This window comes from Oenanthe melanoleuca, chromosome Z (assembly GCF_029582105.1).
Source record: "Oenanthe melanoleuca isolate GR-GAL-2019-014 chromosome Z, OMel1.0, whole genome shotgun sequence".
Classification (NCBI taxonomy): domain Eukaryota; kingdom Metazoa; phylum Chordata; class Aves; order Passeriformes; family Muscicapidae; genus Oenanthe; species Oenanthe melanoleuca.
Genome location: NC_079362.1, coordinates 74,167,338 through 74,194,545, shown reverse-complemented (window position 1 = coordinate 74,194,545; position 27,208 = coordinate 74,167,338). Strand labels below are relative to the sequence as shown.

Here is a 27,208-nt window from a genome sequence, read left to right as displayed (position 1 = left end):
GTCCTGATTAGGAATTTACAAGCTTTAATACTGGGAAGGGCAGAGATGTACTGGGCCATGCAGCCACTCTCACACACCCACTGGGAATCCTGTTTCCTGCTGCATGTTCAGTGCTCCTTCTGAGACTCCTCAGATGTCCTCCTTCTGGAGAAATTACATTTCTGTGTACTATTTTAGGTCTGCCTCTACACACACACACACATTCATGAGTTGAAAATCCTTTCCTGCATGTCAGAGTATTTTCAAAGGGGAAATTCTAGCGTGTGTTCATGTTGTTTTGAAGAGATTTCCTCTGTCATGTGTATTCCAGGGCTCAGAAACTGTCACATTTCCATGTGAGAGATGGCTTGCAAAGTCTGAAGATGATGGTGAGACTGTCAGAGAACTGGTGCCATCTGATATTTTTACTGAAAAGCTCTTGAAGGATGGGACACTCAAGCAGATAGAGGAAGAAGTTGAAGACCCTCTAGAAGGTAATACAATCCTAGGAGTGGATGATTTGTCTGATTTTTTGGAATAAAACATTCAGATGTGTGGTTCAGTGCCATGCTGGTACAACTGTTCCCTTTCCCTTCCTGTTCTCTGGCCTCTCTCACACCTGCAGCACTCCTGTGCAACAACATCATTATTTTCCTGTGAGGCTCTTAAGAACCTGTCACAGGCACCCTTCCACACCCATCATTTCCACATCTTTGATGCCTAACAAAATTCTCACATCTCATCTTCCAAGCTGTGTTAGCCTCTTCACTCATCTGCCCAATTTTACCTGTCTTGTGCACTCTGCCTCTTCCTTTCCTATCCTCTGAGCCTAATTAATGCTGCTCTTCCCTCCCAAAGTTGTTTTGCCTGCTGCCCTTCACGTACAAATGCATAACCTTTAGAAACCTGGGTCACTGCTGCCACCTTCACCTCATTAAGGTGCCCCTCAGGAGGAGAAAAAATTCTTATTCAGTTCTGAGTTAATCTTATAAAAGGGTGATGCTCAATGTTTGGCCTTACTGGTAGCTGAAGCAAGTGAAAAACCCTGAAATTTCACCCCTAAAGTCATTGCTTCTCTGTATGCCCAGCTGTTTGCACCTCTTTCTCCTCTAGAAAATAATCTCCTTTTCTCACCCAGAGCTCATTAAGTCCTTGAGAGAGGTCATGAACTTCCTCATCCTGAGCAGAGCAAAAGAAATTCAGATGCCATTTTCATTCTTGACTCTTGCATCTGGCAACAAGATGATTCAACTGAGAAAATAAGTTCTCTCAGTGTTCCTTTTCTTTCAGAGTCTGACTTCCATTCACTGTAGAACATTGTCAGGCTGGAATCAATGTGGATTGTTTTCCATTGCCAAGGGAAGAGGTGCCTTGCTGGAAGGAAGACTGGTGTCCTCCTTCCTCCTACATGGCAGGTTATGGGAGATTTCTTTTCCTGCAGAGGCAAAGACAATTCTAAAATCAATTACTAAGTGGAAAAACACTGGCAAGGGTGACCCAGACAAGTGGTGGATGCCCCATTCCTGGAAACTCTTGAGCTCAGGCTGGAGCTCTGATGAGCCTGGTCTAGTGGAAGGTGTCACTGCCCATGGCAGGTGGGTTGGACAGGGTGGCCTTTAAAGGTCTCTTCCAACCCAAACAAATTGATGATTCAACACTTCTATGACATCTAGGTGCCTGCATGACATTTTTCCTTAACTTGTTAATTTCTGTTGCTTTACCTTGGATCAGTTACCATTTTTAATTAACCTAGGTGACTCACTTTTCCTTCTGAAGGCAAAGCTTAAAACAACTTTTACAATCTACAGAAAAGAATTTTTGGATAATTTAAAGTTTCTTCTGGAGTGGAGCTAGGGCTAAGTTTGGGAACTTCTGCTTTAGATCTAAAATATCTGTGACAATAATTAAATCTTTTGCATGTCTGTGAGTCCTCATACATCTTAGACAGTGACATGGTGTAAGTGACAGTGATGGAAAAATCAGCTCTGGTATTCTGAGGATCATCTTTTTTTTATAATATGCTGTCCTGGAGGACTCTAGAACTAACAAGGAAAGACCCAAGAGGTATATATTGACTAATTAGACAATATGCATTGCTTCCTTCATTACTAAAGTAGCAGTTGCCTCTCAAATATGAAGCTGTAATTCTTAGGACATATGTGAAGAGGAAAATCCATCAATGCACATAGTCCTGGTGGATTTTCTCAGGTGATGACTCTGATTCATTTCTCAGAGAAATCAATGGAAATCTTTCATGGATGACAAAGCAGAATGGGGTCTGTCTTACTGTGGAAGAAGAAAAAGACAATATAGCAATTTTCTTCAACACTGTTAACATACACAGAATCCTAACTAAGACTTTGTGCCTCTTGCTCATTTGCATTGCCCTGGGATTTTCAGGGAGGCATTCTCCATGGCTCATATGCCACCAGGATAATCAGAGACTTGCACAGACCCACATTGTTTTCCTGGAGAGGATGCTTCCAGCAACTGTTTGTTTTCCCCGTATAATTGGGAGAAGAGTAGCAAAATAAAAATAGGAGTATTTAACAGGTTTAGTAAAGCACATTACTAAAGGCTTGATGAGGTTTTATTGTCTCATCATTGAGCAAGTGAAAGAGAAAGGGTACTTAAACAGCACAGATCCAGCCCTTCCTTAATTAAATACTCTCTCAGCAAAAGGACCCAGAAACCTGTTCTCTGTCTGTTTGGGGAATTTATAGAGAAACATGCCATTGACTCCTGGAGTAATTGCACTTCTGAATTCCCAGTCTTTGTTTATGGAAGATGGAGTACTAAGGATTCACAGCACTGAATGGGTTGTTCTCAGATGTGTGTCCCTCGAGCCTCCATGAAAAGGTGCTGAGTTCCCTCACCTCTATTGACTTCCCATCCAGTAATGACCACACTGATTCTCTGCATTTTTAACTGTGTGATCAAAGCAACATACAGCACTGACTAGACGGAGAAAAGGAAAGTCAGCAAATGTCAGGCCAGGGATTCTCCAGTCTTTGGATCAGAAACCTGAAAGAAAAACCACTTGGGATTTAATACCTCTAGAGGTGATGAGGAGAAAACCTGGGGAACATTTTCTCAGGTAAATTCAGTACCTAACACAGATCTTAATATTTCATCTGACCAGAAATCATCTCTGTTTCTTTCTGCAGTTCACACATACAAGATCAGTGTGTTCACTGGGGATATCTATGGTGCTGGGACAGATGCTAATGTCTTCCTAAATATCTATGGAGACCTGGGGGACATGGGAGAGAGAAAACTCAGTAAATCCGAAACAAACTTCAACAAGTTTGAAAGAGGACAGGTAAAAATGCAAAGGGCTAATGACACTTTCTGTTTCTCAGTCTTTAACCTATCAAGTGGATGACTGCCTTTATGGGCTGAGTTTTCCTATGAGGGATGAATTGATTGATTCCATTTACCACATTCATTACCTCTTAAAATGCTTTGTATGGATTGTCAGCTGGGTATTACAACTGACAGGCACTGCAGCAAGCAGGCAGATGTTCCTATGAAGTCACTGATGGACAAATTATGAGCTTGGTCATGGAAACTGGCTTGAGCTGTGAGCTGCAGATTCCCACAGTCCCTGTGCAAACCATGTGGATGTACACAGTACATGTTGGAATTCACCAAAAAAACTTGTTAAATTGATGGGACTTAAACTTCAGCTGTATCTGGGAAAATAACACCAAAAGTGAAGCTCTGTGGTCATCCCATGGGTCACTTGGATATAATGGTGGCAAGGATAGACTTATCTGGATTGTTCATACAAATCTACCTGGATTAGAAAGGGAAGCATACTTTAAAATCTTCCAGGATTTCAATATTCTAACTGGTTGTAAAAGTGGTGTTTCTTGCAGCTCCCCTCTTTGCAGAAGCAGGCTTTAAAACACTTTAAAACAGTTTTAGCTTACAGATATCCCTCTATAGACTTCTGCAAAGCTCTTATCCAAATGCCATCCAGCAATATGGAATTTAAACATATGTGTCCTGTAGTCTCCTTTTTTGCATTTTTCCAGTAGATGGTCTGTTGAGAGTTTGATAACAGAGTCAACTGCTCTTGAACACCCTGCAGGAGGACACGTTCACAATACAGGCTGTGGACCTTGGCATCTTATACAAGATCAAGATTCGTCATGACAATAGTATGTTCAGTCCTGACTGGTTCCTGGAAAAAGTGGAGATCCTGGATGAAACCACAGAGGAGTCGTTTGTTTTCCTGTGCGAGCGCTGGCTCTCTAAAAAGAAGGAAGACAAAAAAATAGAGCGTACACTTTATGAACAGGTACAGTTGGGGCTCAAAGCAGATTCCACCTCTACTCATTAAAAAAAAAAAAAAAAAAATTTGAATATCTGGCTGAAGTCCAAGGCAGCTCATTAGAGACTCAGAGGGCTTTTGGCTTATCCAAAATTAATTTCTGATTTTCAGACAAGAGCTGAAAGTACGGCCACTCTCAGCCCATTATCATTAGCTCTGTAATTTGTAATTTCAACAGAAAAATCAAGGAGTGTAAGTGGAACCCTTCAGATTAGAAGTTCACACAGCATTTCCCTGCTGCTGTCCTCGCTATGCCCACAAAGCAACTTAGTAATGGGTCCCATTATTCAAAGTCCTCCAACCCAAATATTGGGTCCTTCAACTTCATACTCACTTGGACTGGATTGTATTTTCTTTCCAAATCCATATTCCACCACTGCCAGATGTAAAAAGCCAGCTCTCTTTGCTACCACTCAAAGCACCAAATGTTTTTTAGTGAAATGTCCTTTCTACTTGCACTCTCTCTATTGCTTATCAGCCTGGTGCAGCTAATTGGAATTCGAGGTACATGCTCTAATTAAAATTAGCAAACAAGATTAATAGACTTCTCTTACTTCTATACAGTGAAACATAATAAAGCAGCTGATTATAAGTTCATTTTATTTAAGGAGTCCACTTTGCAAAACACAGAGAGGCTTTAATTGACAGTTACCACTAAAATGATCATCAATGGAATTGGCCCAGGCTCATCCTGAAGGCAGCAGAGCGGATGTAAGAGGAGTTACACCATGGATGAGTGTTGCCATATGCTGCCTCATAAAACTGCAGCTCACAATGCTATGAATGCTTGTGGACAGGCTTACCCTGTTGCTTATATCAATTCCTAACGAGGAAAAACTAATCACTCCACTTTTTTTTTTTTTTAATTATTTGACAGTGTGGCAAAAACCTCACGTTTATTGGGCAGTGACACCAAATGCATTGTCAGTAACTCTCCAAACCCAGCTGGTGTTTCACATCACTCAGATTTGCAGTACTCTGCCTCTTATGATATTTGACCTGTTCCTAAGGAGCTGGGGGTGCTGTGGGTGAGAGCTGGACCTGCCCAGCCTGAGCCCCCCTGCCCTGGGCTGATCCCCAGCGTGGGCAGAGGGCAGGGGGGATTCTGCCCCTGTGCCCCTGTGCTCAGGTGAGACCCCACCTGCAGAGCTGCCTCCAGCCCTGGGCTCCAGCAGCACAAGGACGTGGAGCTGCTGCAGCCAGTGCAGAGGAGGCACCAAGGGGATCAGAGGGATGGAGCAGCTCTGCTGAGAGAATTAGGATTGTTCAGCCTGAGAGGAGGCAGCTTCAGTGTGACCTAACTGTGGCTTTCCAGTACCTGAGGAGAGCTGACAAGAAAAATAGAGACAATTTAAAAGGACCTGGCATGATGGGACAAGAGGGATATGGGTTCAGATTGAAAGAGAGTAGGTTTAGATTTAATGTTAGGAAAAAATTGTTCCCTGTGAGGGTGGGCAGGCCCTGGCACAGGCTGCCCCTGGATCCCTGGAAGTGTCCAGGGCCAGGCTGGATGGGGCTTGGATCAACCTGGGATAGTGGAAGGTGTCCCTGCCCATGGGGGGTTGGAATGAGATAACCTTTAAGGTCCCTTCTGTGATTCTGTGAGCTCTGGCACTGCTCCATTGATCTGAATTTCAGACAGGTAGCACAGAAAAGGTCACAACTCACAAGACTCTTCGGTCTATTATATTTTCTTTTAATGTAACACACATCCAAAATGGCCTGTCAGGGTTTCCAGTGAAGTAAATGAAACACCACCAGTACAAGTCACATTTATTCAAGCTATACTGACCAAAAGGGTACCTGGGGAGCTACAGGCATTTCTTGTCACGTTATTCTTGGAAGCACATGGGAACAGCTGACAGCACGAGCGCTCAGCCTCACCACCCTCCTGTTTCTCCATCCTGAAATTTGTTTTCACACAGCTTTCTGAAAGTTCCATACCTTTTCTATTCCCCACACCCTCCCAAACGTGCCTCCCAAGCAGAGCTATGATGGTGAGCGGAACAGCCTGGATGGTTCCTCTCTCAGTGTGTCCAGCCAGGACAGCAATGCCAACCTGAAGGAGCCCAAAAAATCCAGCCTGGTCAAGGCAGCAGAGGAAGGCTCACGTGAGTGCTCGTGCCTGAGTGTTTGGTTGCATGCATCCGTGTGCTCCTGGCTTCCAGCTCATCCTGCTGAAGAGCAAGGAGAGGCAGAACAACAAATTATTTCTCCTTTCCTTGTGCTGTGGCTGCTCTGGGAAAGCTGGATCAGGGCTTTTGTTTTCACGTTTGCTGCTTTCCCTGCAGCTCTCTGACCTCACCAGTGGAATAAGCAATGAAGTTCACAGCAAATTCAGTGTTTCCAAACTGTTTCTTTGGCTTAAACGAGATGGTATTTCAAGATGAAATGTTATTTAATTTGAATTTATATGTGATTTATTTTTAGGACTTCTCAGGTTTCTTTTTCCTTACCACACGTAGTGTGCATCACAGCAGCTGTTGTGTGGGTCTAGGGAGGGTGTCCCTGCCCATGGCAGGGGGGCTGGAATGATATGAACTTTAAGGACCCTTCCAACCTTGCTTTTCTATGATTCTATGGGTTTATGATCTATATACCCTTTTTTTGACTACCTCTGTGTTCCAGGAAAATTACTTATCAGCTAAATTGAACCTACAATTCTTTGATATCCGACATGGGGCCTTTTAGCTTTAGATTAAGATTTCAGATGTGTGATTACAATACTGTGTTGTATTGACTAACTGAGCAGCAGCTGCATCACAGTCACTGTCTATGTGCTCTTCATCCACAGCAAGTGCAAATTGATTAAATTTATCTTAAACTTCAGTGTAAATGAAGTGAAAATTATGTAATTTTGCTTAGGAGTTAAAGATAGCTCTCCAGGGGGACTCACACAGAGTCCAACAGTGGTCACATAGAGTTTGCAGCTCCTCTGATGCCCAGTGGCTTGCTGTGGTGTGATACCTGGGTTGCACATCCCACACCTTTCATTTGGGAAGCAGATGTAGTGCTGGACATGGCTCAACCTGGCCTGCAGCCCATGTGTCTTGGGGCAAGCCCTTCTTTTGTAATCCCACATTGTGCTCAAAAAAAAAAAAAAAAAAAAAAAAAAAAAGTGATTTCCTTGTTCCTTCTGATATTACTTCTGTGCTGTGACAATGGATAACATCTGCCATGTTGGCATTCCCTGTAGTTTCACAAATAATGGGTAAAATACCACAATTTCCCATGAGAACCCTTCTCCAGCAGAGCTAGGACTGCTCCCATCGTCCCCATTGTGCCAGGGTGGTCTTTTCTCTCTGAGTCCTGGAGCTTGTCATCACCACTATCTGTGCTCAGTGACATGGCCTCATTAAGGAAACTGCTTCCTGAAGGAATGTCAGATAAGATGGACTGGGTGAGCCAGGCTGCCACCTTCTGAGCTGGATAAAAAGCCAGCTCAGCTGGCTCACTCAGGAAGTGGAACTGGGAGTTGGCTGGGAAAGGGAGTGACTTTGTCACTCAGCCCAGTCCTGGCTGTGCTGAGATCAAGCTGGCAAACTCCTCTGAGAGGCAGGAGGATGTGGGGATGGAGCTCAGGGAAAGGTCCTCTTGCCTAGCATGATGCTTAGATCTGAACTGGGAATCTTCTCCCATGCTGGAAGGCAGCCCTGGATGGATTTGGCATGGATGGATCCCTGAGGAAACCCACTCTCCTGAGAGGGGAGCACATGGCCTCAAGCAGCCTGGACCCTGTGAACTCAAGGACAAAGGGAGATGGGCTGGAGGACCTGTGTTTGGAAAAAGGGAGATATAAGTCCCTAATAAAGAGGGAGACAACAGGGAGGGAAGATAAGCTAATTGAAGGATTCATTTTCAATTTTTCAGAGGAAAGAACAGCAAAGGATGCTTCCTGCTCTCTGACAGTAAGCTGCTCCATGTCTCCATATTCACAATTTAAAGTGGGAAATTATAGTTACTCAAAGTTGTAGTTTTTTTTTTAATAGGTGTTTCAAGTACCTTGGCTTAAGGATCAGCTGGAAATGCAGGTAGTTGTCTGAACTCAGTCTGTCACAGCAGAACAGGACAAAACCTGTATGAAAGAAAATGTCCCCATTCAAAATATACTCTCTTTAAAAATCTGGAGATGTCCTAAACATGACCCCTCAATATATTCTTATAAAATCTGCCTTGACTACAACTAAACCCTTTTCCTGCTAAATGCATCATTGTGCTGATGCACCCACTGAAATGTAAATTATACCATAAATGGGAGAATAAGTCTTGCCTAATCATCAGCTCATTTTGTGTTGGTACACAAAATCCTCAAATTAGGGCTGAACAAATCTTTTTGGGTTCTGCTCTATCCAGAGGTAAGGACAGATTTGATCAGATTAGATGAATTTATGCCTTTCCTGATATTGCACAAGTATTCTGTGAATTTCTAGTACAACCCCCACCTCAAAGATATTTTCAGTCATCATAAAGAAAAATTAGATGTCAATGGTGGGCAATTTGAAAACCAGCCAAGGTTTTTTTTTCAGTCAACTTATAAACTTTTTTTTTTTTGCTTTTTTAAATCAAAAACGTGATGATGAAGCCAGGCTGTTCTGAGTCTGTGACGAAGCAAGTTTCAGAGCTCTGAGTCTTGTCAGGACTGTTTGAACAGCCCTGCACAAATGTTCTGAGAAATCAAACGAGTATTCAGCGACCAATTTTGCACCGCCTGCTCGGCGTACCCAAATGAGCTTTTGGAAAGCCCTTGAAAAGCAGTCTGGCACTTCCTCCCTTTTAACAGCTGAACTGAAATTTCTGAAAACCACAGAAAAACCACCTCCTCTTTTACCAAGCCTTGCCCTGAAGGTTTTTCCCCCAACCAAAATTATTATGCAACGCATAGAATTATTGAGTGGCTTACCTTTAATACAAAGATTGTTCTCCTCTGTCTGGATTTGTACAGGGATGCTGAAGCCCTGAGCTGCCCCATAGATCACAGCAATCCTTGAATGAGGCACAAAGGAGAGCATTTGTGGTTGTTCTGGGACATTCAGTCGGTGATGGCTTACCTTGGAGTCAGCACAGATTTATTTGTCTTTATTGAACGGGGAGTGTAAGATCACTTTGGCCTAATAGCCTGTTTAAGATTTAGGTGCTCAGACTCATCTTCAGGAAGGTCTCTTGGTGTCAATAAGGATTCAAGCCTTTTGCTGTTCTGTCACGCATTAGGGAGAAATCTGGACTTACAACCTCCTAGCAGCCAGGAGGGTCGTCTGGGGAAATTAACCCTTGCAGAATTCAGTCCCCAGCGTGCCGTGGGATAAGCAGTCTCCAAGGCACACTTGCAGCCCAACAAAGCACGATGTTATGGCTTCTCCAAATGAATTCAATGGGATGTGAACCTCTTTGGCATGCACAGCTGCTCCCTCTGATGGGATGAGCCCCTGGTTTCCCCAGGTCTCGCCCTAGTGTGTGTGTGTGTGTTTTCTGAGGAGCCAGCCTCTCTCTGTGGCAGTGATCCCGTACCACATCACCGTCACCACGGGCACCGAGTACGACTCCAGCACCGACAGCCGCGTGTTCATCATCATCATGGGCCCGCAGAAGGTGCAGACTGAGAGGCTGTGGCTGGACCTCCCAGAGGGAAAGGATGAGTTTGCAGACGGCTCTGTGGAGAAGTTCTCAGTCTGGGGCCTGGATGTTGGGGAGATCAAAAAAGTGGAGGTACGTTGTGGCTGCAGCGCGAGTGCTGGGGCGTGGGATATGTGCCCAAGGAAAGCACGTGGCTCTGTTATTCTTAGCAGTGAAGGAAAGGCTCTTGGGACTAAAGGGAATGAAAACAGGACTGTGATGATGAGATTTCGCATGTGTCTGAACTTGTAAGTAAGTGTGCTTTACTTTGCATAAAACCAGGATCCTCGTGAAGAGGAAGACAATTGTGAATTGTAAAGAAGTTACAACATGTCCAAGTTTTGTCCTGTCTCTGGCACTGCTTTTTCTTACTCAATCCCTTCTATTGCCAGATGCAGTGGAGCTTCCCAGGGTGCAGTTCTTCCTCAGTCTTTTTGATAGTTGATTTTTTTCACTATTTCCAATTGGGTTTCATAAATCGTGAGAAATAAATCTTGTATAATTTCCTAGCTAAACATGAAAATTGTTTTCACAGCTTGGAGGACACAGGCTTAGAGAAGAAAATTAATCATAATTTGTAAGTAATGTGCACAAATAGATTTGAGTACAGGAACCATTTTTTCTGTTATGGCTCAGGGAGACACAATTTGCATAGACTTTCCATCACTGGGCTTAAACTTCACATGAATATTCCAGAGTGTTTGTGTACATCATTCTTGTTTTGTATGGCAGTTCCATCTCCTTAAAGTTCTCTCCAGCACCTCAAGTACTAAAACCCACAGCACCTGAGGACTCTAGGAGCCTGTTTAATTTTGTTTTTGCCACTATCCCTCTATGGAAGTAAACCTATCTGTCGATGTGTATGTGCCTGTATAATTGGAAAGAGACAAGAAAGAAAGAAAAATCCTATTTAATAAGAAGATGTTTGTGTCTGTACGTCCTGCTATTGCAGTTGAGAGACTGTGACTAGTGCTACCTTTCTCTCAAGCAATGAATTCTGACATCTTGAGAAATCTCCGTATCAGATTTGAGTTTATTATCAAGCCATTTTCTTAATGCACTCTCAGTGCCTGGTTATTATGTGTATTAGTGGCACTTTCTGTCTAGCCCATCTCAAGGTCAAACTTTTACAGTGAAGCAAGTGTATCAATCCTTCTTTCTGGATTGTGCACACATGGAAACAGCCATGGAGTGGGACAGAGAGGGAGGAAAATGACAGTATCACCCCTCAGAGTCAGAGAGAGACAGGAAGAGCAGCCTGAAGAAAAAAATAGAAAGGGATGCTGGAAAAGATACAGTGAGTAGAGTAGGGAATGGGTAGAAAATAGAAGAAGAGAAAGAAGGAGAAGGAGAAGGAGAAGGAGAAGGAGAAGGAGAAGGAGAAGGAGAAGGAGAAGGAGAAGGAGAAGGAGAAGGAGAAGGAGAAGGAGAAGGAGAAGGAGAAGGAGAAGGAGAAGGAGAAGGAGAAGGAGAAGGAGAAGGAGAAGGAGAAGGAGAAGGAGAAGGAGAAGGAGAAGAGAAGGAGAAGGAGAAGGAGAAGGAGAAGGAGAAGGAGAAGGAGAAGGAGAAGGAGAAGGAGAAGGAGAAGGAGAAGGAGAAGGAGAAGGAGAAGGAGAAGGAGAAGGAGAAGGAGAAGGAGAAGGAGAAGGAGAAGGAGAAGGAGAAGGAGAAGGAGAAGGAGAAGGAGAAGGAGAAGGAGAAGGAGAAGGAGAAGACACTTTAGGCAAAAATTAATTTGGAAAGGAATACAAATGGGTAAGAAGATAAAAGGTTGCAAATAAAATGTAGAGAGCCATAAAAAGAAATAACATATATCTTTCAGGCTGGTGATGTTCTTGTGCACTCTTTCACCCCTGTACTCGGTGATCTCACCCGTCTGCTGCCTCACCCTGGCTCACCTTTCCCTTCTGGTTTGTGAGTCCCCAGCTCCCAGCTGAAGGAGCCACCTGCTCCTGGCCTTCTGCCCTCCTTCACGCAGTGCCCTCAGCTTGGAAGGTCCCCTTTTTGGACCCGTGTCCCAGCAATGACATCGATGTGCTAGTCTGCCGTGGTTGCCATGGCATCCATCCGCATTTTCCTTCTAGAAAATTGCAGTGTTCGGGGACATTGCAGAAAATTGCTAGTTATCTACTTGGGGAAAAGCGAGGAACAGCTCGTTCTTGGATTTGGCATTTGTCTGTTTGTGTAGAAGGTGAACAGCTCTGAAGGTGAGTTGCCAGGTGAAAATAGCACAGCGTGAGGATTAAGTTTCCAGGAGCCCTCTGTAAAACCCAGGCAGCAGTCTGAGCCATTTAGCGGGACTGTGAGATCTGCAGCGTGATGCTACTTCCAGTTTGGCATTGTGCTCCTGCCACAAATGCACTCCACTGAAAGCAGAAACAGTGAAACACAAAGTAATTTGAAAGGGGCCCACTTATTCCTGTCTTGTAAGCCTACAGATATGATATTTACTACTTGTGGACTTTAATAGACACTCTAACATGAAAATAAATATCACAAGTTATTCTGTGTAGACACTTTATACTGTGTTTTCAAAATAATGTTTAATATTTCTTCTCCAAATGAATGAAAGTGTCTCTGTTCCTAGACTCTCATTGCTGTAGAGAGACACAAGCAAGTCTAGGAGAGTCCTGCATTGGTGTGTTTTCATAAACCTCTTCTGGTTCAGAGCCTTCCTCCAGCATGAACACAGAGGAAAATCAAGGACACACAAATTTTGCAAATGGAATCCAGTCCCCCAGTGACTTAGGGACCTGACCTTCAGGTTTCTCTAGTATTCTCTGAACCTTCTTTCCACAAATATTCTCTCAGATTTTCCCTCTGCCACTGTGTTCAGTTTCTATGTGATACTGAGCTGTTCAGTATAAATTGTGAATCTCAGTATCAGTGATGTGCAGTCCCTCATGGACAGTAGGAACAAGTTACAAAGTTTTTCAAACACCCCAGGTAAGGATCTACCTTTGAAATTCTGTCTTTCTAATTTAGTTCAAACATCTCATCCCAAACCATTTATTGTGATATTGATATGCACATCCAGTCTATGCTGCTTGTGTGGCCATGGCTTGGTGTTATTCACTGCATTGCCATGGTCTGTCTAAAGATTTACCTGGAATTGAAAGCCAAATCCTGGTGCTCTGCTCCTGAAGTCCTGCCATAGGGAGGATTGGCTGACACTAACTGAATTTGTCCCAGAATTTGCATAGTTCTTGGGGTTCTTAGAAGGTCCTTGAGGTTTGTGCACAGGCTCTCCAAGGCAGCTGGATGCAGAGGTTGTTTCCTTCTGCCTGTCACTGACATCAAAGAAGTTAAAGTTTGCTGTGAAACTGTGGCACCCAACAATGCCTTGGAATGAGACTTAACCCAGGGAAGTTGTGGATATCCCATCCCTGGCAGTGTCCAAGGCCAGGTTGGATGAAGCTTGGAGCAACCTGGGATAGTGGAAGGTGTCCCTGTTGGAATGAGATGGGCTTTAAAGTCCTTTCTAGACCAAGCTGTTCTAATTCTATGATGTGAGCAGGTGGGGTTTGAACACAAAACACCAGCAAATTTTACTAGGCACATCAGGATTTTCCCTCCAGCTGCTTTGTCACTGCAGGACCATGGCCCTGAAGTTTCCTCACTGCCTCACCCACCCCATCCTGCAAGAGAGCTGCACAAAGACTCTGACTTTGGGCTTGGAGATGCTCAGCCAAGCTGGCACAGAGGGAATGGGAAGGCAAGTGTTATATTCCCATTCACCTCACACCCCAAGAATCAGAGGATTAATGCATTCATTGTAGACTTGAATTTCCCTAGTGGTTAGCTCTAATTTTCTGCAGCTGCACAGACATTAGTACAGCAATAATACTCCTAATAGCAGTGATGGCTGAGGCCATCAGACAGAAAGATCACTTGTTTTTTGGGAAAAAAAATAGATACCACAGATATATCACCCTAGATGAATCTGTTATTAAAAATTGCTTTCTGAGCCTCCCTAAATATCCTGATAATTTAAAAGCAAAAACCAATGAGGTTTTTTGACTAAGGACCTCATTTTCCTAGAAACGACAGAAACAACATTTCTCAGAAAATAATGAAGTGCAGGTAGGTCTTTCATGGACAGATAGCTCATTGTAATGACTGACCAGGGTTCATACATCAACCTGGATACATAATTTTGCTTCCAAGTTTGCCTCAGGTTGAATTTCTGACTTTCTTTAAGAGGAACACATGAAGGTTCTTGGAGGAATTTACACTGTCAACATTGCTTTGCTGCTGATATACCTGCAGAAACCCTGGTTCTTGGCAGATTCAGTTCCAGGTGGGCTCTGGCTTTCATAAACTCATCCCTGCACACTTGTGCACTGTCTCTGTATTTCTGCAGAACCTCTGCCCCTGCTGCCAGCTCTAGTATTCTTTCTTTCTCCACTTAAGTTTTTTTCCTTGTTCACCCATGTGAGCTTGTGGCCATCCTTGTGTGACTTTCTGGTCTCCAGGACAGATCATTCTTGAGGCTGGAGGAGGTGGTCCTTGAAAATCAACCAGCTACAGCTGCAAGCTCCATCCCTTGTCTCCTGTACAAAGACAGAACTTTTGCAGTCTAAGGGGAGGGGAAGCAGAGGAACTGCCTCACACATTTAGGTCACTTATATGTGGATTTGTGAGGGAAATGCTTGTAATAATACATGTGAGTGTTTGCTGAGCATCTTTCCTCTTGGCTCTTTGAATAGTCACTTCCAAGTGTAGTGACAGAAGTGGAAAGGCTTGTAAAGGTGGAGAATTGTGTCTGCTGCCACCTGCAAATGAGCATATAGAGGTCAAAAGAGCAGGAGCAAAGGGACAAGAGACTGGACATGTTTTCATATAGGTCAGACCAGTATAGTTTGTTGTTTTTTTTTTTTTTTTTTGAGACTGGCCTTCCCTCATGCACAGCAGATGAGCTGGGCTCCTTGCCCATGGCAACTATTTGAGAGTTCCATCCATTCCCCTGAGGAATGGCTTGCTGTGGTGGTGTACACAGACTCTGAGTCCTTCTCTGCCAGGTGAATCACCCTGGTGCAGAGAATCCCCTTCCCCCAGGAGGTGTTTTCTCTGTGTCCCTCACAGGTGGGGCACGATGGGGCCACCCCTGAGAGCTGCTGGCTGATGGAGGAGCTCACCATCGTCGTGCCCACCAAGGGCGTCATGTACAACTTTGTCTGCAAGTGCTGGCTGGCCAGAGACAAAGGTGACGGGCTCACTTCTCGAATCCTCAACATCCTGGATGCAGAGTGTGTTAACATTGGCATCAAGGTAGGCTCCAGGCTCACTTTGTGCCTTTGGCTGCTGCAGGGATCTCTGCTGACAGCAGTCATGTATCAGCTTCTCTCATACTTTGACTTTTGAGAGTGGCTTGAGCCTTCTCTTTGCTTTCCTTTCTTATGTTATTTTATTAGCAAAACCTTTGTGCATGGGTTAGGATCATGACTGAGCACTGTTCAGTGGGGCTGGCTGGCTGCAGCCCTGGCAGAGGTGGGAGGGCAGAGCAGGCAGGGCACAGCTCAGCCTGTCCTCATCTTGTCACCCACTCAATCACCTGGTAGAGTGGGAGCACCTTCAAGGTGAGGGATTACTTCTAACTCATCAGATTAGAGCAGTGGAAATATCTTACTTCTTTTAATCTCTCCACGATGTGTCTACATACCAAATTTTCTAATAGGGAAATTAATAATAACTGGAAGTTGTTGAAACATGAAAACATTTGTAAGCCTGATCTTTGGTGAGAATAGCTGATTAAAGTTGAATCGGTGATGAATAAAACTCTATAGTATTTTCATTCAAATACATGAATTTTGAAGTAATATCTGCTGTGCCATATTCCAGACAAGTACAAACTGGAAAGCTGAGCTATGCTGATTTTGGATGTAAGATTTGTAGCAGAAATAACAGTCTGGGTGAATGTGACAATAACACTGTGTTTAAATACCTGTGTGGCAATTTAAAATCTCTATAGATGTGCTTCTATTTACAGTCAGGTTACACTTTCACAGTACATTATTTTTTCTTTATGCTGCTTTTGATTCCCTAGGTAAAGATACTCTCCTGAAATCTCTCTTGTTCCCAAGACACACAAAAAATTCATAACATTTCTAGCATTTGTGAAGGATTCACCAAATCAGTGCAGATTTCAGAGGAGGAATTGACCTAAGAGGGTATAAAAACCTTCCTCAGACTTAACACCAGGGTTAAACCAATCTCATAAAAATGCCCCATCTGTCGTTTAACTTCCTGGATGAGGTTTCCAAGCTCCTCTTGGTGAGCTGATGGCTTGCCCATTGATTGAAGTGGATGTTAATGAAGACTTATGCTCAGTCTCCCTTTAAAAGCACAATCCTGAATATTTATATTCATAAGCAGGCCAAAAATAGACACATCTAACGACAATTTTTTCCCTATGATGTCGGGCCAGAAATTTGATGGGAGATTTGAAGGAAATCTGGGGAGATGCCTGGGACATGAAACCAGAAGTGAGCATTTGATTTTCTGATCAGTCTCCCAGTTGAGGGAATTTGAGACTGTTCCCTTGTAAATAGCTGTAGTTAGAAACTGAGTTTTACATTTTAGAGTTCAAAGGCAACTGAGCTGTTTAGCATCATTGGGAAGATTAATACTTTTCTTTTTTTTTTTTCTGCTTGGCTTTTGTACAGCCATATGTACCCATTGCAACTTAATTTTCTTCTTGGCTTGATATTCCCTCTTTTCGTTTTAAATTGAGTATTTGCTTTCCCATGGTTGGAGAAATTACTCAATGTCCACCACAGTCATCAGGAATCTTCAATGCATTGGTAAAAGAGTTTTTCTCCTTCCTCTAAAATATAGGATGCATTGCTAAGATTTAAAATACATGTGGATGAACATATGATCAACAGGCTACTCAGGTGCAAACAAATATGAAAAAAAAATTTACATTATGTTATTCTTTTGCACTATTTATTTATGTGGCAGCCAAATTTAAGCCAAATAAAACTAGCCTAGCAGTGCACTATTTGAAATATATTTTTGGGAGCTGTTTCTTGATATTGTTCCATGTCTTAAAGAAGGCTTGGTACCATAGCTATGATCTTGAAAGCATCTAAGTGGTCTAGAAGTCTTAAAACCTCTGACAGCCACTGGGACTTGCACATTTTTGACATATTTATTCTGAATCTTATTGTTCCCATGTCAGGAGAAAAGACCAAAATTAGTCTAGTAAGGTGAAAATTATAAAAAAACATCTTTTCACAAACTGGCCTTCAGTGCACACAAGATCTGGGAGGACTCTGCAGCAGTGAGCATCCCCTTGGAGAGCAGGATAGCTGAATTTTTGTACCACAGGGAGCATTCTGATGTATAAACCTCCAAACTATTAGTGAAATTGGAATAAACATTGCTCAGATAAACACTGAACTTTTGGGAGAAACATTTTGCAGCCAAGAAAAAGAAACAATTGTTCTTCTGGGAGACTCTTTTTTTAAATTAGCAGGAGTTTGGTGCAGTACAGAGCTGGAGTGCTGGAGGTCACCAGGCAGAGACACTGGAAGCAGAGGGTTGGAGACTCAGCTATTGATGTGGTGAAGAAACAGCCTAAGAGATCTTCATCACTGCTGTTGGAATAGGACAAGGGGTAGTGGGTTTAAACAGAGGGAAGGTTGACTTGGATTAGATAAAAGGAAGAAAATTTTTTACACTGAGAGTGATGAGGCCATAGCAGAGGTTTCCCAGAGCAGCTGTGGCTGCCCCTGGATCCCTGGCAGTGCCCAAGGCCAGGCTGGATGGGCTTGGAGAAACCTGGGATAGAGGAAGGTGTCCCTGGCCATGGCAGGGGGTGGCACTGGATGGGCTTTAAATGTCCCTTTCAACCCAAACCATTAATTGATTCTGTAATTCAGATATTGCCACAATAAATGTGTTTCTTTCAAGGCTGAGCAAATCTGTAGAAAAGGTCACAGATGGAAAGTCCTGTAGCAAGTTTAGATGTCTAACTTTGCCTCTGAAAACAACAGTGTGGAGAAACACCAAGAAGCTGAGCTGGGACCTTTTCCTGTCAAGGAAGCAGATCTCCAGGAAAGCCTTTTGTCCTGTTTAGTGTGGGCTCAGGACAGCTGTTTAAATGAAGCTTTCTGTTTCCAACCCTCTCCAGATCCTCTACGAAGTCACGGTTGTGACTGGAGACACGGAAAGCGGCGGCACCGACGCCAACATTTTCATGACTGTGTTTGGATCCAACGGGAACACCGAGGAGATGCTGCTGGACAAAAATGGAGACAGGTACAGAACTCATTTTTTGTTAGTTTGAAGAGGAGTGATGACAGATTTTAGTGTCAAGTCAAGAAGCACTCATGGCTCTGGTCATGCTCCCACTGAAACACAGACATTTGCTCCCAGTGACATTATAGATTCAGAGTATTTCTGTCAGATTCTTAACAAAGCAAAGGAAAGGATGGCACTGTGTGGCCAGGGAAAGCACCCTTTGTCATTTGTGCAAGTTTTGTTTAACCTGTTCCTCAGTGAGAACAAAAGCATGAATTGCATTGTCCCCAAGAAGAACTGTGAAGATTGCCCAGGAGAGCAGTGGGAAATGGATGGGTGGTGGCACAGAATGCTGCATTGAATACCCTGATTCTACTAAAAATGTAGAATCTCATGTTTTCTTCAGCAGAAACTGCTAACAAACACTATAACCCTAGCCTGATGCCAGCACTTCCATAAGCCAAAAAACCCACACACGCCACCACTCATCCACTTCCCAATGCTTTCTGTTCCTTCCTAGCACCTTCCCTAGCACGGAAAACTTTGGCATGCTCAAGAATGAACCACCTTTTAGTGCCATCAGGCTTAAATTTAATTAATTTACTAGCTCTGGTCTTATTCAGCAAGGCCTCTACAGAGCATCAGAAGGGTGGGAGCTTTTAGCCACACGGTTTGAGCTCAGCTGGCTGAGGTAATTCTGAATAACTGAGGATAAGGTGCACCTTGCATAGAGGTGTTTGCTCAGGGAATGTTTTACTTGAAGCTGTTGTAGCAGAGTGGGTGTCTGGACAAACACTGCTAAGATTGAGAACTTCATGTGTCTAGTTAGTAACAAGCACAAGCCTTGTTTGCTGTGAAAATAAAAAAAAAAAAGAAAGCTGCAGAGGTGCTGCTGACTAAAATATCTGTGAGAAACACAGCTGAGTCATGCAGAAAACCACAGCTCGTGGGGCTTGGTGCTCCCCATCTCAGAGAAACATCCAACAGTGGGGCAAATGGATTTAATTCAATCCTCATTTAATCCTAACACTCAGTCCCAGTAGGCGGAAAAATGGACCACTGATGTTTGGATTCAGAAATGAAGCAGATTTCACATATGGGTGTGTCAAACAAAAATCTCTGAAGGGGATCAAGATGTCTCCAGCCCCTCAGGAGCAGGGTTGTAGTCTTGCTGCATCTGGGGCAAGCCATGCCCCTCAATTTTGTGGCCTCTGAAAACACATCCTATTTGTCTACATGAGTGGGATGGACAATCCCTGATATAAGAGTATGGAAATGCAACACAGATGAATAGAAAAGCCTCTGTGTTATTAGCTGCTCAGGTTATCATCTGACAGCAGAGGACCTGTGAAAGGTGTTGAAAAATCACTGTGGCTGTGTGAAGAAAAGGAAGTGTAAGGCACAACTCTTATTATGTTGCCATCCCCAGGATGCTGTGACATTCTGCTGGCACATCCCTGCTGGCTGGAGGTGCTCTGTATCACACCTCCAGCTGCACAGAGCTCTTGTCATCTCATTAGCACCCTCTGCAGAGGACATTCATGTCCCCAAATTCACATCCTGTCAGTTTCCACGCCACTGCCACCAGCCTTCATCCAGCTGTGCTAACAGCACAGCCTTCCTGGCTCTTTTCCACACAGAAATCTCTGCAGCCCTTGCACCAGCAGAGCAGGGATGGGTGAGAGCTGCTTCCACCAAACAGTGAAAGGCACTTCATCTTTATTGGGGCCATCCAGTGCCAATTCACTCACAGCAGCTCAGTGCATTAGCAAGAACCCTCTGTCTAACCTGCCACAGATTTAAGGCAATTTTTGCTACATTACACTTATTGCCAAGACCCCTGGGCAATGGAAATATTTATAAGGGCAGGCATGGGTAGAAAAGCTTAATGAAATCCTTTAGATAAATGGTTCCATGTCCTGAAAAGGGAATAGCAGCTTGTCTGGCTACTTCTTCCCTTCTTTATTTTTTTTCACGTTTCTGTTCATCTTTGTGTAAATTGAGGATAGCAAAGAGCTTCTGGGTCACCCAGTTAGTCACTCTGGCAATCACTTCCCTCTAGTACTTTTCTCTTGGAAGTAGCAGATGAGTATCAGTGTTACAAACTTCAAACAAGGTATTTGCTGAAGATAAAGAATGTTTTATTTTGCTAGCAGACATTTTAGCTCAGAGTTGCTCAGCCTGGAAAGCCTCAGAGTGAGAGATTTCTATGAAGCTTTGTAGGTAATAGTGATTGTAATAAAAACTGATCATAGGATCACAGGATAATTCAGACTGGAAGGGTCACACCTTTTTGTTAAATAGATGTGGAAATCAATCCAGTCCAGGGACAAAAGTACATTCTGTTTCTCACAGTGAGACAGGCTGCCTCAGTATCTGGTACCACAGAAAGACAAATAAGAAGAAAAAGGAGTTTTTCAAAGAGCAAACATAACCCTTAATAACTAGAAATGGAATGGGACCAAAATGCCCTGTGCAAATGCCTCTGGGAGTGCAGAGGAAGCAATGCCTGGATGAAAACTGAGAGGCTTGAGCCAACCCCTATTACTAACATCTGCAGCTATGCATGCTCAGATAATGGTGTGAGTATAATCACATTCATCCTGCAGGGGGTAATATGCACAGAGGTTGGTAAAGAAAATGGTTTTTTTCTCCACATTCTGGCATGGCACAGAGGCTGTTTGCATTGCCAGGAATGAGATATCATCATTATGGATTGTTTCTGTTGTGGCAGTGCCCACATCTTGCAGGGCTCTTCCCAAACCTCTCAGGTAATTCCCCCACAAGGAGAAATTTGCATGAAGGAGAAACCTCAGCAGCAGAGTGGTCACCATGTGCTTGGTGGACCCCTTGGATTTGGCTGCCATTCTCCTTAGCAAGCATTGGATTTCCAACCCCAAGACCACAGCAGGTCTCCAGGTATTTGAGGGAGCACACTGGAAGATGCACTTGTTCAGAACAGAGCAATATTGAGCCTGAGGCAGCACTTTCACTGAAGCAAGGCTTTCCTCTCAACACCAGTGATGCCAGGAGGGAGGGAAGGTTCAGTCCTAGCCAATGTAATCTTCTTTGGGAAGCACATGCTGGCTGTTTTTTCCCTTCTTCTGCTTCCTGCTGATTGCTATGGATGAGCAGCTCCTGCACATCCCTGTGCCTGCACCCACGCACAGGGAAGGTCTTTCACACAAGCTTACACAAACCCACCCTGGCTCTTACCACAGGCAGAGGCACTTTGCAAATCCAAATCCCCCAATCTCATCAGGTTGGCTTTGTCTAAATTCTGACACAATTTCCCTCTGCTTACTAAATTTGGGCGTTGGGCTTCAGTCCCGGTGCCGCATTTAGCTGGGCTGCAGCTACTGCCTCTCTCCACAGCTCACACAAAGTTTTGTGCTGCACCTCGGGGGAAGGAGATGAGGCAAAATTATTTTGCCTTCTAGCTGGAATGGGCCAAGGACAGGCAAGTGTGCAGCTGGCAGGAGGAAGGCGATGTGCAGGAGTCTGACTGTGAGTCGCTATTGTTCTGGTTACAAACAGAGCGGTAATGTATGCTACAGGCTGCCTGGAGCAGCTCCAGGTGGGCTGTGTTTTCCAGGGAAGGAGGAATCCCTGTCAAATCTGCACTGAGGTGTCTTGCCAACAGCACAGTAGCTGGTGATTTCAGCACAGGAAAGCTCAAGTCCAATAAAGAGCACTCATAAACTTCTGATTTGAGGCTGTTGGCGCGGCATGGGATGGAGATGCAGAGGGGCTGTAAAGCAGCAGCAAAACCTCCTTGGTCTTGCAATCCCTGCAGGTTTGAGCGGGGCCAGGAGGACAGTTTCATCATGGAGATTGCAGACATTGCACCCCTGAGGAAGATGAGGATCCGGACGGACGGGAAGGGGACGCGCCCGCACTGGTTCATGGAGAGGGTAACGCTCTTGGCATCTCACACCCTGCCTGCCCTGGAGCCTCTCAGCCCCTGGCAGAGAGGAGAAAGGCACCAAGAGACTCGTTTTTATTAATTACATTTTTTACTTTTTTTTTTTTACATTAAGTTTTTATTATTTTCTACATTTTTCTATTCGGTTTCTCATGGTTTTTCCCTGTAGAGATTGAGTCAAGAAAGAAGAGAGCAGAGGCAAAAGCTGTGTTTCAAAGGGTTTTTTTGTGGTGGAATCACCAAGTCTGGAAGTGTTCAAAAGTCTTGTGCGTGTGGCACATTTGTGGGCTATGATTTAGCAATGATCACTGTGGTGCTGGGTTAATGCATGGATGTGATCATATTGGTCATCTTTTCCAACCTAAATGATTCTATGGTGTCACCACAGATCCTCTTGTCAGATCCCACTCCCCTCTATACAAGCCTTGGTTTCTCACCAGGAGACCTGAAATATTTTCTGGTCCCTGGGTTGTTCTCTCAGGCCCTGCAGACCTCTGCCATGTGGGACTCTGAATTTCTGGGAGGGTGGGTGTTTGTCTGCCAGACAGAGACACCCTGGGCCAGGTGGGACATTTCCAAATAATCCATCCATTCAGCTGGATCATCCCATCTCTCCTCTTCTCCTCCAGCAAACACATTTATTTCTTTTCTTGTCCATAAGGGCAAGGTGTCATTTTTATCTTGCATTTTGAATGGAGCATGCAAATGGAAGGTGCTTTCCCCTGATGTCCTACCTTGCACAAAAGTAACTTTATTTTTGCATTTATCTTTGCTGTCAAACCCCAGCTCTTTGTAAGGATCACCTCTATCTGGGCAGTCAAAAGCAGTTTGCTTGTTGTGGGTGCCTATGGTTCTTATCTAAGATAGAGAGGGAATGATGTGCTGACTGCAGACCATCAGATGTCATTAATGCAGAAACACATCTCTGCCATTTTCCTTTACCATGCTTTTCATGGAGCCTACATCCTGCTGAACTTCTGTATCTTGACCTTTTTATGAGAACAGTTTAAGACCTAGTAGCTCAACCATGGTCAGAGGGAGCAGTGCATGATTTTTTAATTGGGTCTTTTATCCTTGTTGACTTGTTACAGCAGTTTTTTTCACAGAGATAATGTGTTTCTAAACATTGACCCTATACAGCCACCAGTTTTCAGTGAAGTGATGGACTTCTCACTTTTAGAAGGATTTTTGTGCTGCAGTACATTTCTATTTCAACATTTCCACTCCTAAATTTTTTTCTCAGCAGCTGGGGAAGGAGGGTAGCTGAAAGAGGGAGAATTCAGGCTGGATATTAGGAATAAATTCTATACTGTGAGGATTGCCCAGCGAGATTGTAGTTTCCCTGATCCTAGAATTGTTCAAGGCTAGATTAGACAGGGCATGGAGCAACTGGGATAGTGGAAGGTGTCCCTGCCCATAGCAGGGGGTGGGACTGGATGAGTTTTAAAGTCCTTTACAACCCTTAATATTCTATGGTTTTATGATGATGCTTCTGCAGCTCCTCTAAGGATTAGACCTCCAGCACATATCTTTAGAATTGATGCCACAGATTCACAGTTTTTCTCTCTGTGCCTAAGGAATAACTCAATCTGTTGTCTGATTTGATTCAGATGTCTTGGTCAAAGTCCCTTTGTAATTTCTCACATGCTTTCCCCTGAGTTTTATAAATCGTATTCATATAAAATGAAATCAAGTAAAGCTTATTCATCCAGAGGCATTCCAGCTCTTGCAGTCATGAATCAGCAGCAGCACAAAGGCAAGGGATGGCTGCATCTTCAGTTGTGCCTTCCCACCTTCCTGCTGCCCTGTGTGTCCAGGCATTCCAAACCCTCATCCTGCTGGACCGTCCCACCAAAAGCCAAGATTCCCCAGGGAAGTGGGCACAGAGGACTCTCATCTGGACCTATCCAGTGGGATTATATCCACCTTCCAGCTCTGCAGAAGCCACAGGTGGACCATGCAACAGACTTAAAAGAGCGCTTGTAAAAATGAGGAAAAGCAACTTTTTACATGGGCAGATAGTGACAGAACGAGGGGTAATGGTTTTACACTAAAAGAGGAAAGATTTATATTAGCCATTAGACAGAAACTCTTGGCTGTGAGGGTGGGCAGGCCCTGGCACAGGGTGCCCAGAGCAGCTGTGGCTGCCCCTGCATCCCTGGCAGTGCCCAAGGCCAGGCTGGATGGGAATTGGAGCAGCCTGGGACAGTGGAAGGTGCCCATGGCAGGAGATGGAACTGGAAGGTCTTTAAGGTTGCTTCCAACCCAAACCATCATTTCATAATTCTATAATTTTAGAACCTTATGGAAATTATGCCTATAGTCTCTAATTTTCTTAGATAAACAGATCACAGAGAACTTTTAAACTCCAATGTTACGTAGAGAACTGTATTTATTGGTTTTCTTTCCCACCTTCCCTGCAAAGGTAAACACAGCATTTGCATTCCCAGGCAGAGGGTGGCTTACAGAAGCATTCTGGAAGAGGGGAGGAAGGATTTTTGTTCTCTGATTTGTATTCCAGCCTTAAAAACTTACGTAGCCTGGTGTGACATGAAAACTGATCGGAGCCCATTTCCATTTCTGTCAAAAGTGCATATTAAGACTGCATAATGAAATACTTGTGGGGGTAGTGCTAAACTCTCAGACAGATGGTTCACAGTTAGTGCTAACTAGCACAGTGAAATGAGAAGCTAGATTAAGCCATCAACCCCGTAATTAACCATTTGTTGCTCCATTTATCTATGTGATATTCTCAGTTTTCTTGTTCTATTAAACTAACAATAAATGATCTTTTTAATTCTCTTTGGTCTTTTGGTAAACTGTTGCTGGCCATAATTTATACTGCTTTTAGTTCACCAGATATAGAAATGCATAAATACCAATTAAAATGCATGAATTATCAATGATTCTGTACACAGGCAAAAGATTCAATTTACAAGCAGGCAAGTAGTCATATTTTTTTTCTGTCTACATAAAATACACTAAAATTTCATTCAGAATCTCAGTGAAGTAATGAACTTAGTGCTGAAAATTCAAACTGCACCACAAGTAGCAATAAGTTTTAAATGCTAGTACTTAAACCTCTAGAGGGATCAAAATTTGATTAGTGATGTTTTGCTACAAAATGAACATTATTGATCATTACTTTGCCCAAAAAGGCATTGTGAATGTTCTCCAAAGCTGAGTGATGCTTTCTGATCACACCACTGCTGGGAGGGACACAGAGTGGGAATCTTTTCCACTGATCTAATGCTGAATCTCATGTTCTTCCACATCAAGCTACCATGACACTGCTTGTGTTTCTGAAAAAAAAAAAAAAAAACAGGGAACAAAATCATAGAATCACAGAATGGTTTGGGTTGGAGAGGACCTTAAAGTTCATCCCATTCCAATCCCCTGCCATGGGCAGGGACACCTTCCACTGTCCCAGGCTGCTCCAATTCCCATCCAGCCTGGCCTTGGGCACTGCCAGGGATCCAGGGGCAGCCACAGCTGCTCTGGGCACCCTGTGCCAGGGCCTCACCCTCCTCAGCATAAAAAAAAAAATTAATTAGGAAACTTATCTAAATGCATACTTTGGAACCTCTTCCTGGGATAGCTGCTTTCTCAGTCCCTGTGATGATTTCACCTGCTGCCCAGTGTCTTAGCTGTGAAGTTGAAAAGCTAGAGGCAAGAAAGGATGAAAGCTCAGTGAAATAGCAGGAATTATGAGACTGTTGAATTCTGCAGAGTTGCTTCCCTCAGAATTTTAATGTTACTTTGTGCTGTCAAAGCCAGACAGATAAGAAGCTGCCTTAATGAAGCACTAATTGCATTGCATTCAAACGTCACAAATAATCCTGCATGTGGGACTCAGTCTTTATTCAGTCCTTTCTCCTTTGTAAAAAGAAGATTAAGAGAATTTGAGAATTATTATTGAGAATTGAGAATTATATAGCTGAAGCTGACTTTTATTCTTTGCAAAAGAGAGAAGTCTTTTTGTTTTACAGTCAGAAGTTCCTGGGTTTAAGTGAAGAATAATGACATGCAACAAAAGCATAAAATCCTGTGTTTGAGCCTTTAAAGGTGAATGCCAGGAGGTGTGTATTTTGGTGTCAGCAGAGTGGGAGACCCTGTGGAGCATGTTTTACATTACATCTGGAAAAAGGCTGGGTAGGGGTAAATCAAATAATCGGACATGTCAAATCTTTCCATTGCAGGACACAGTGTGCAATTAATATAAAATTGTAGGTTTAATGTTCCTGTCAACTACTATGTTTGCCCAGCAACAAAGCAAATTATCAATGTGTTATTCATACACATTTCTGCCACTTTCTTTTCATGGCATATTGGTGTTCTGCAGCCCAGTTAAGAACCCTGCATGGTTAGCAAGAAAGTTTGAGATGAAAAGCACACTGGATGCCCACAGCAATTTCTAGGAATCCTAAAAAATAGCATAAGTGCAGTGCAAGGTAGTGGTCTCATTGCCAAGCTATAACTAGTTTTACTGAGAGGAACAGGCAGAAATTAAATATAGTCTCAGCTCAGCTTGCTGAGATGACTTTCTTGACCCTCACGATTGAAACCAAAATCCTGCATCATCCTCTGTGTGTGCAACACCCACAAACATCTCCTTGCAGGATGGGATAAATTTTCAGCTATTTTAGTCACTGGAAAAGGCTACAGTCAGCTCTCACCCCTTCCAGCAAACTATTCAGACTATTCTGTAGTCATGAGTCAGGCAGACCTGAGAGAGGGGCAATGCCTCCAGAAGCTCCTGGCCTGCCCCCAGTTCAGGGGGGATGTGGGGCTTCCCTGGGGATACCCCACTGACCACATGATGTGCTCTGGGCTGGATGACCAGCATGGTTCACTGGGCAAGTGAGAGGCAATGTACTCACATTGTGACCCAGAGGTCAGCCTGCCGCTGCAGCTGCTTCTGTGTCCCTTGCTGGGACCACAGAATCACAGTTTGGGTTGGAAATGACATTCAAAGACTGTCTCATTCCACCCCCTGGTATGGGCAGGGACACCTTCCACTGTCCCAGGCTGCTCCAATTCCCATCCAGCCTGGCCTTGGGCACTGCCAGGGATGCAGGGGCAGCCACAGCTGCTCTGGGCACCCTGTG

At 43.8% G+C, this 27,208-nt stretch overlaps 1 protein-coding gene across 1 annotated transcript in view; it reads left to right on the top strand.

The window, feature by feature from the left end:
• Positions 1 to 27,208, top strand: part of LOXHD1 (lipoxygenase homology PLAT domains 1) — a 133,605-nt gene that overhangs the window by 79,234 nt on the left and 27,163 nt on the right. The window contains 8 exon segments of the mRNA XM_056514604.1: positions 311 to 473; positions 3,147 to 3,301; positions 4,076 to 4,285; positions 6,306 to 6,429; positions 9,813 to 10,021; positions 15,014 to 15,199; positions 18,066 to 18,193; positions 21,972 to 22,089. Of these exon segments, the coding sequence (XP_056370579.1) occupies positions 311 to 473; positions 3,147 to 3,301; positions 4,076 to 4,285; positions 6,306 to 6,429; positions 9,813 to 10,021; positions 15,014 to 15,199; positions 18,066 to 18,193; positions 21,972 to 22,089 (1,293 nt within the window).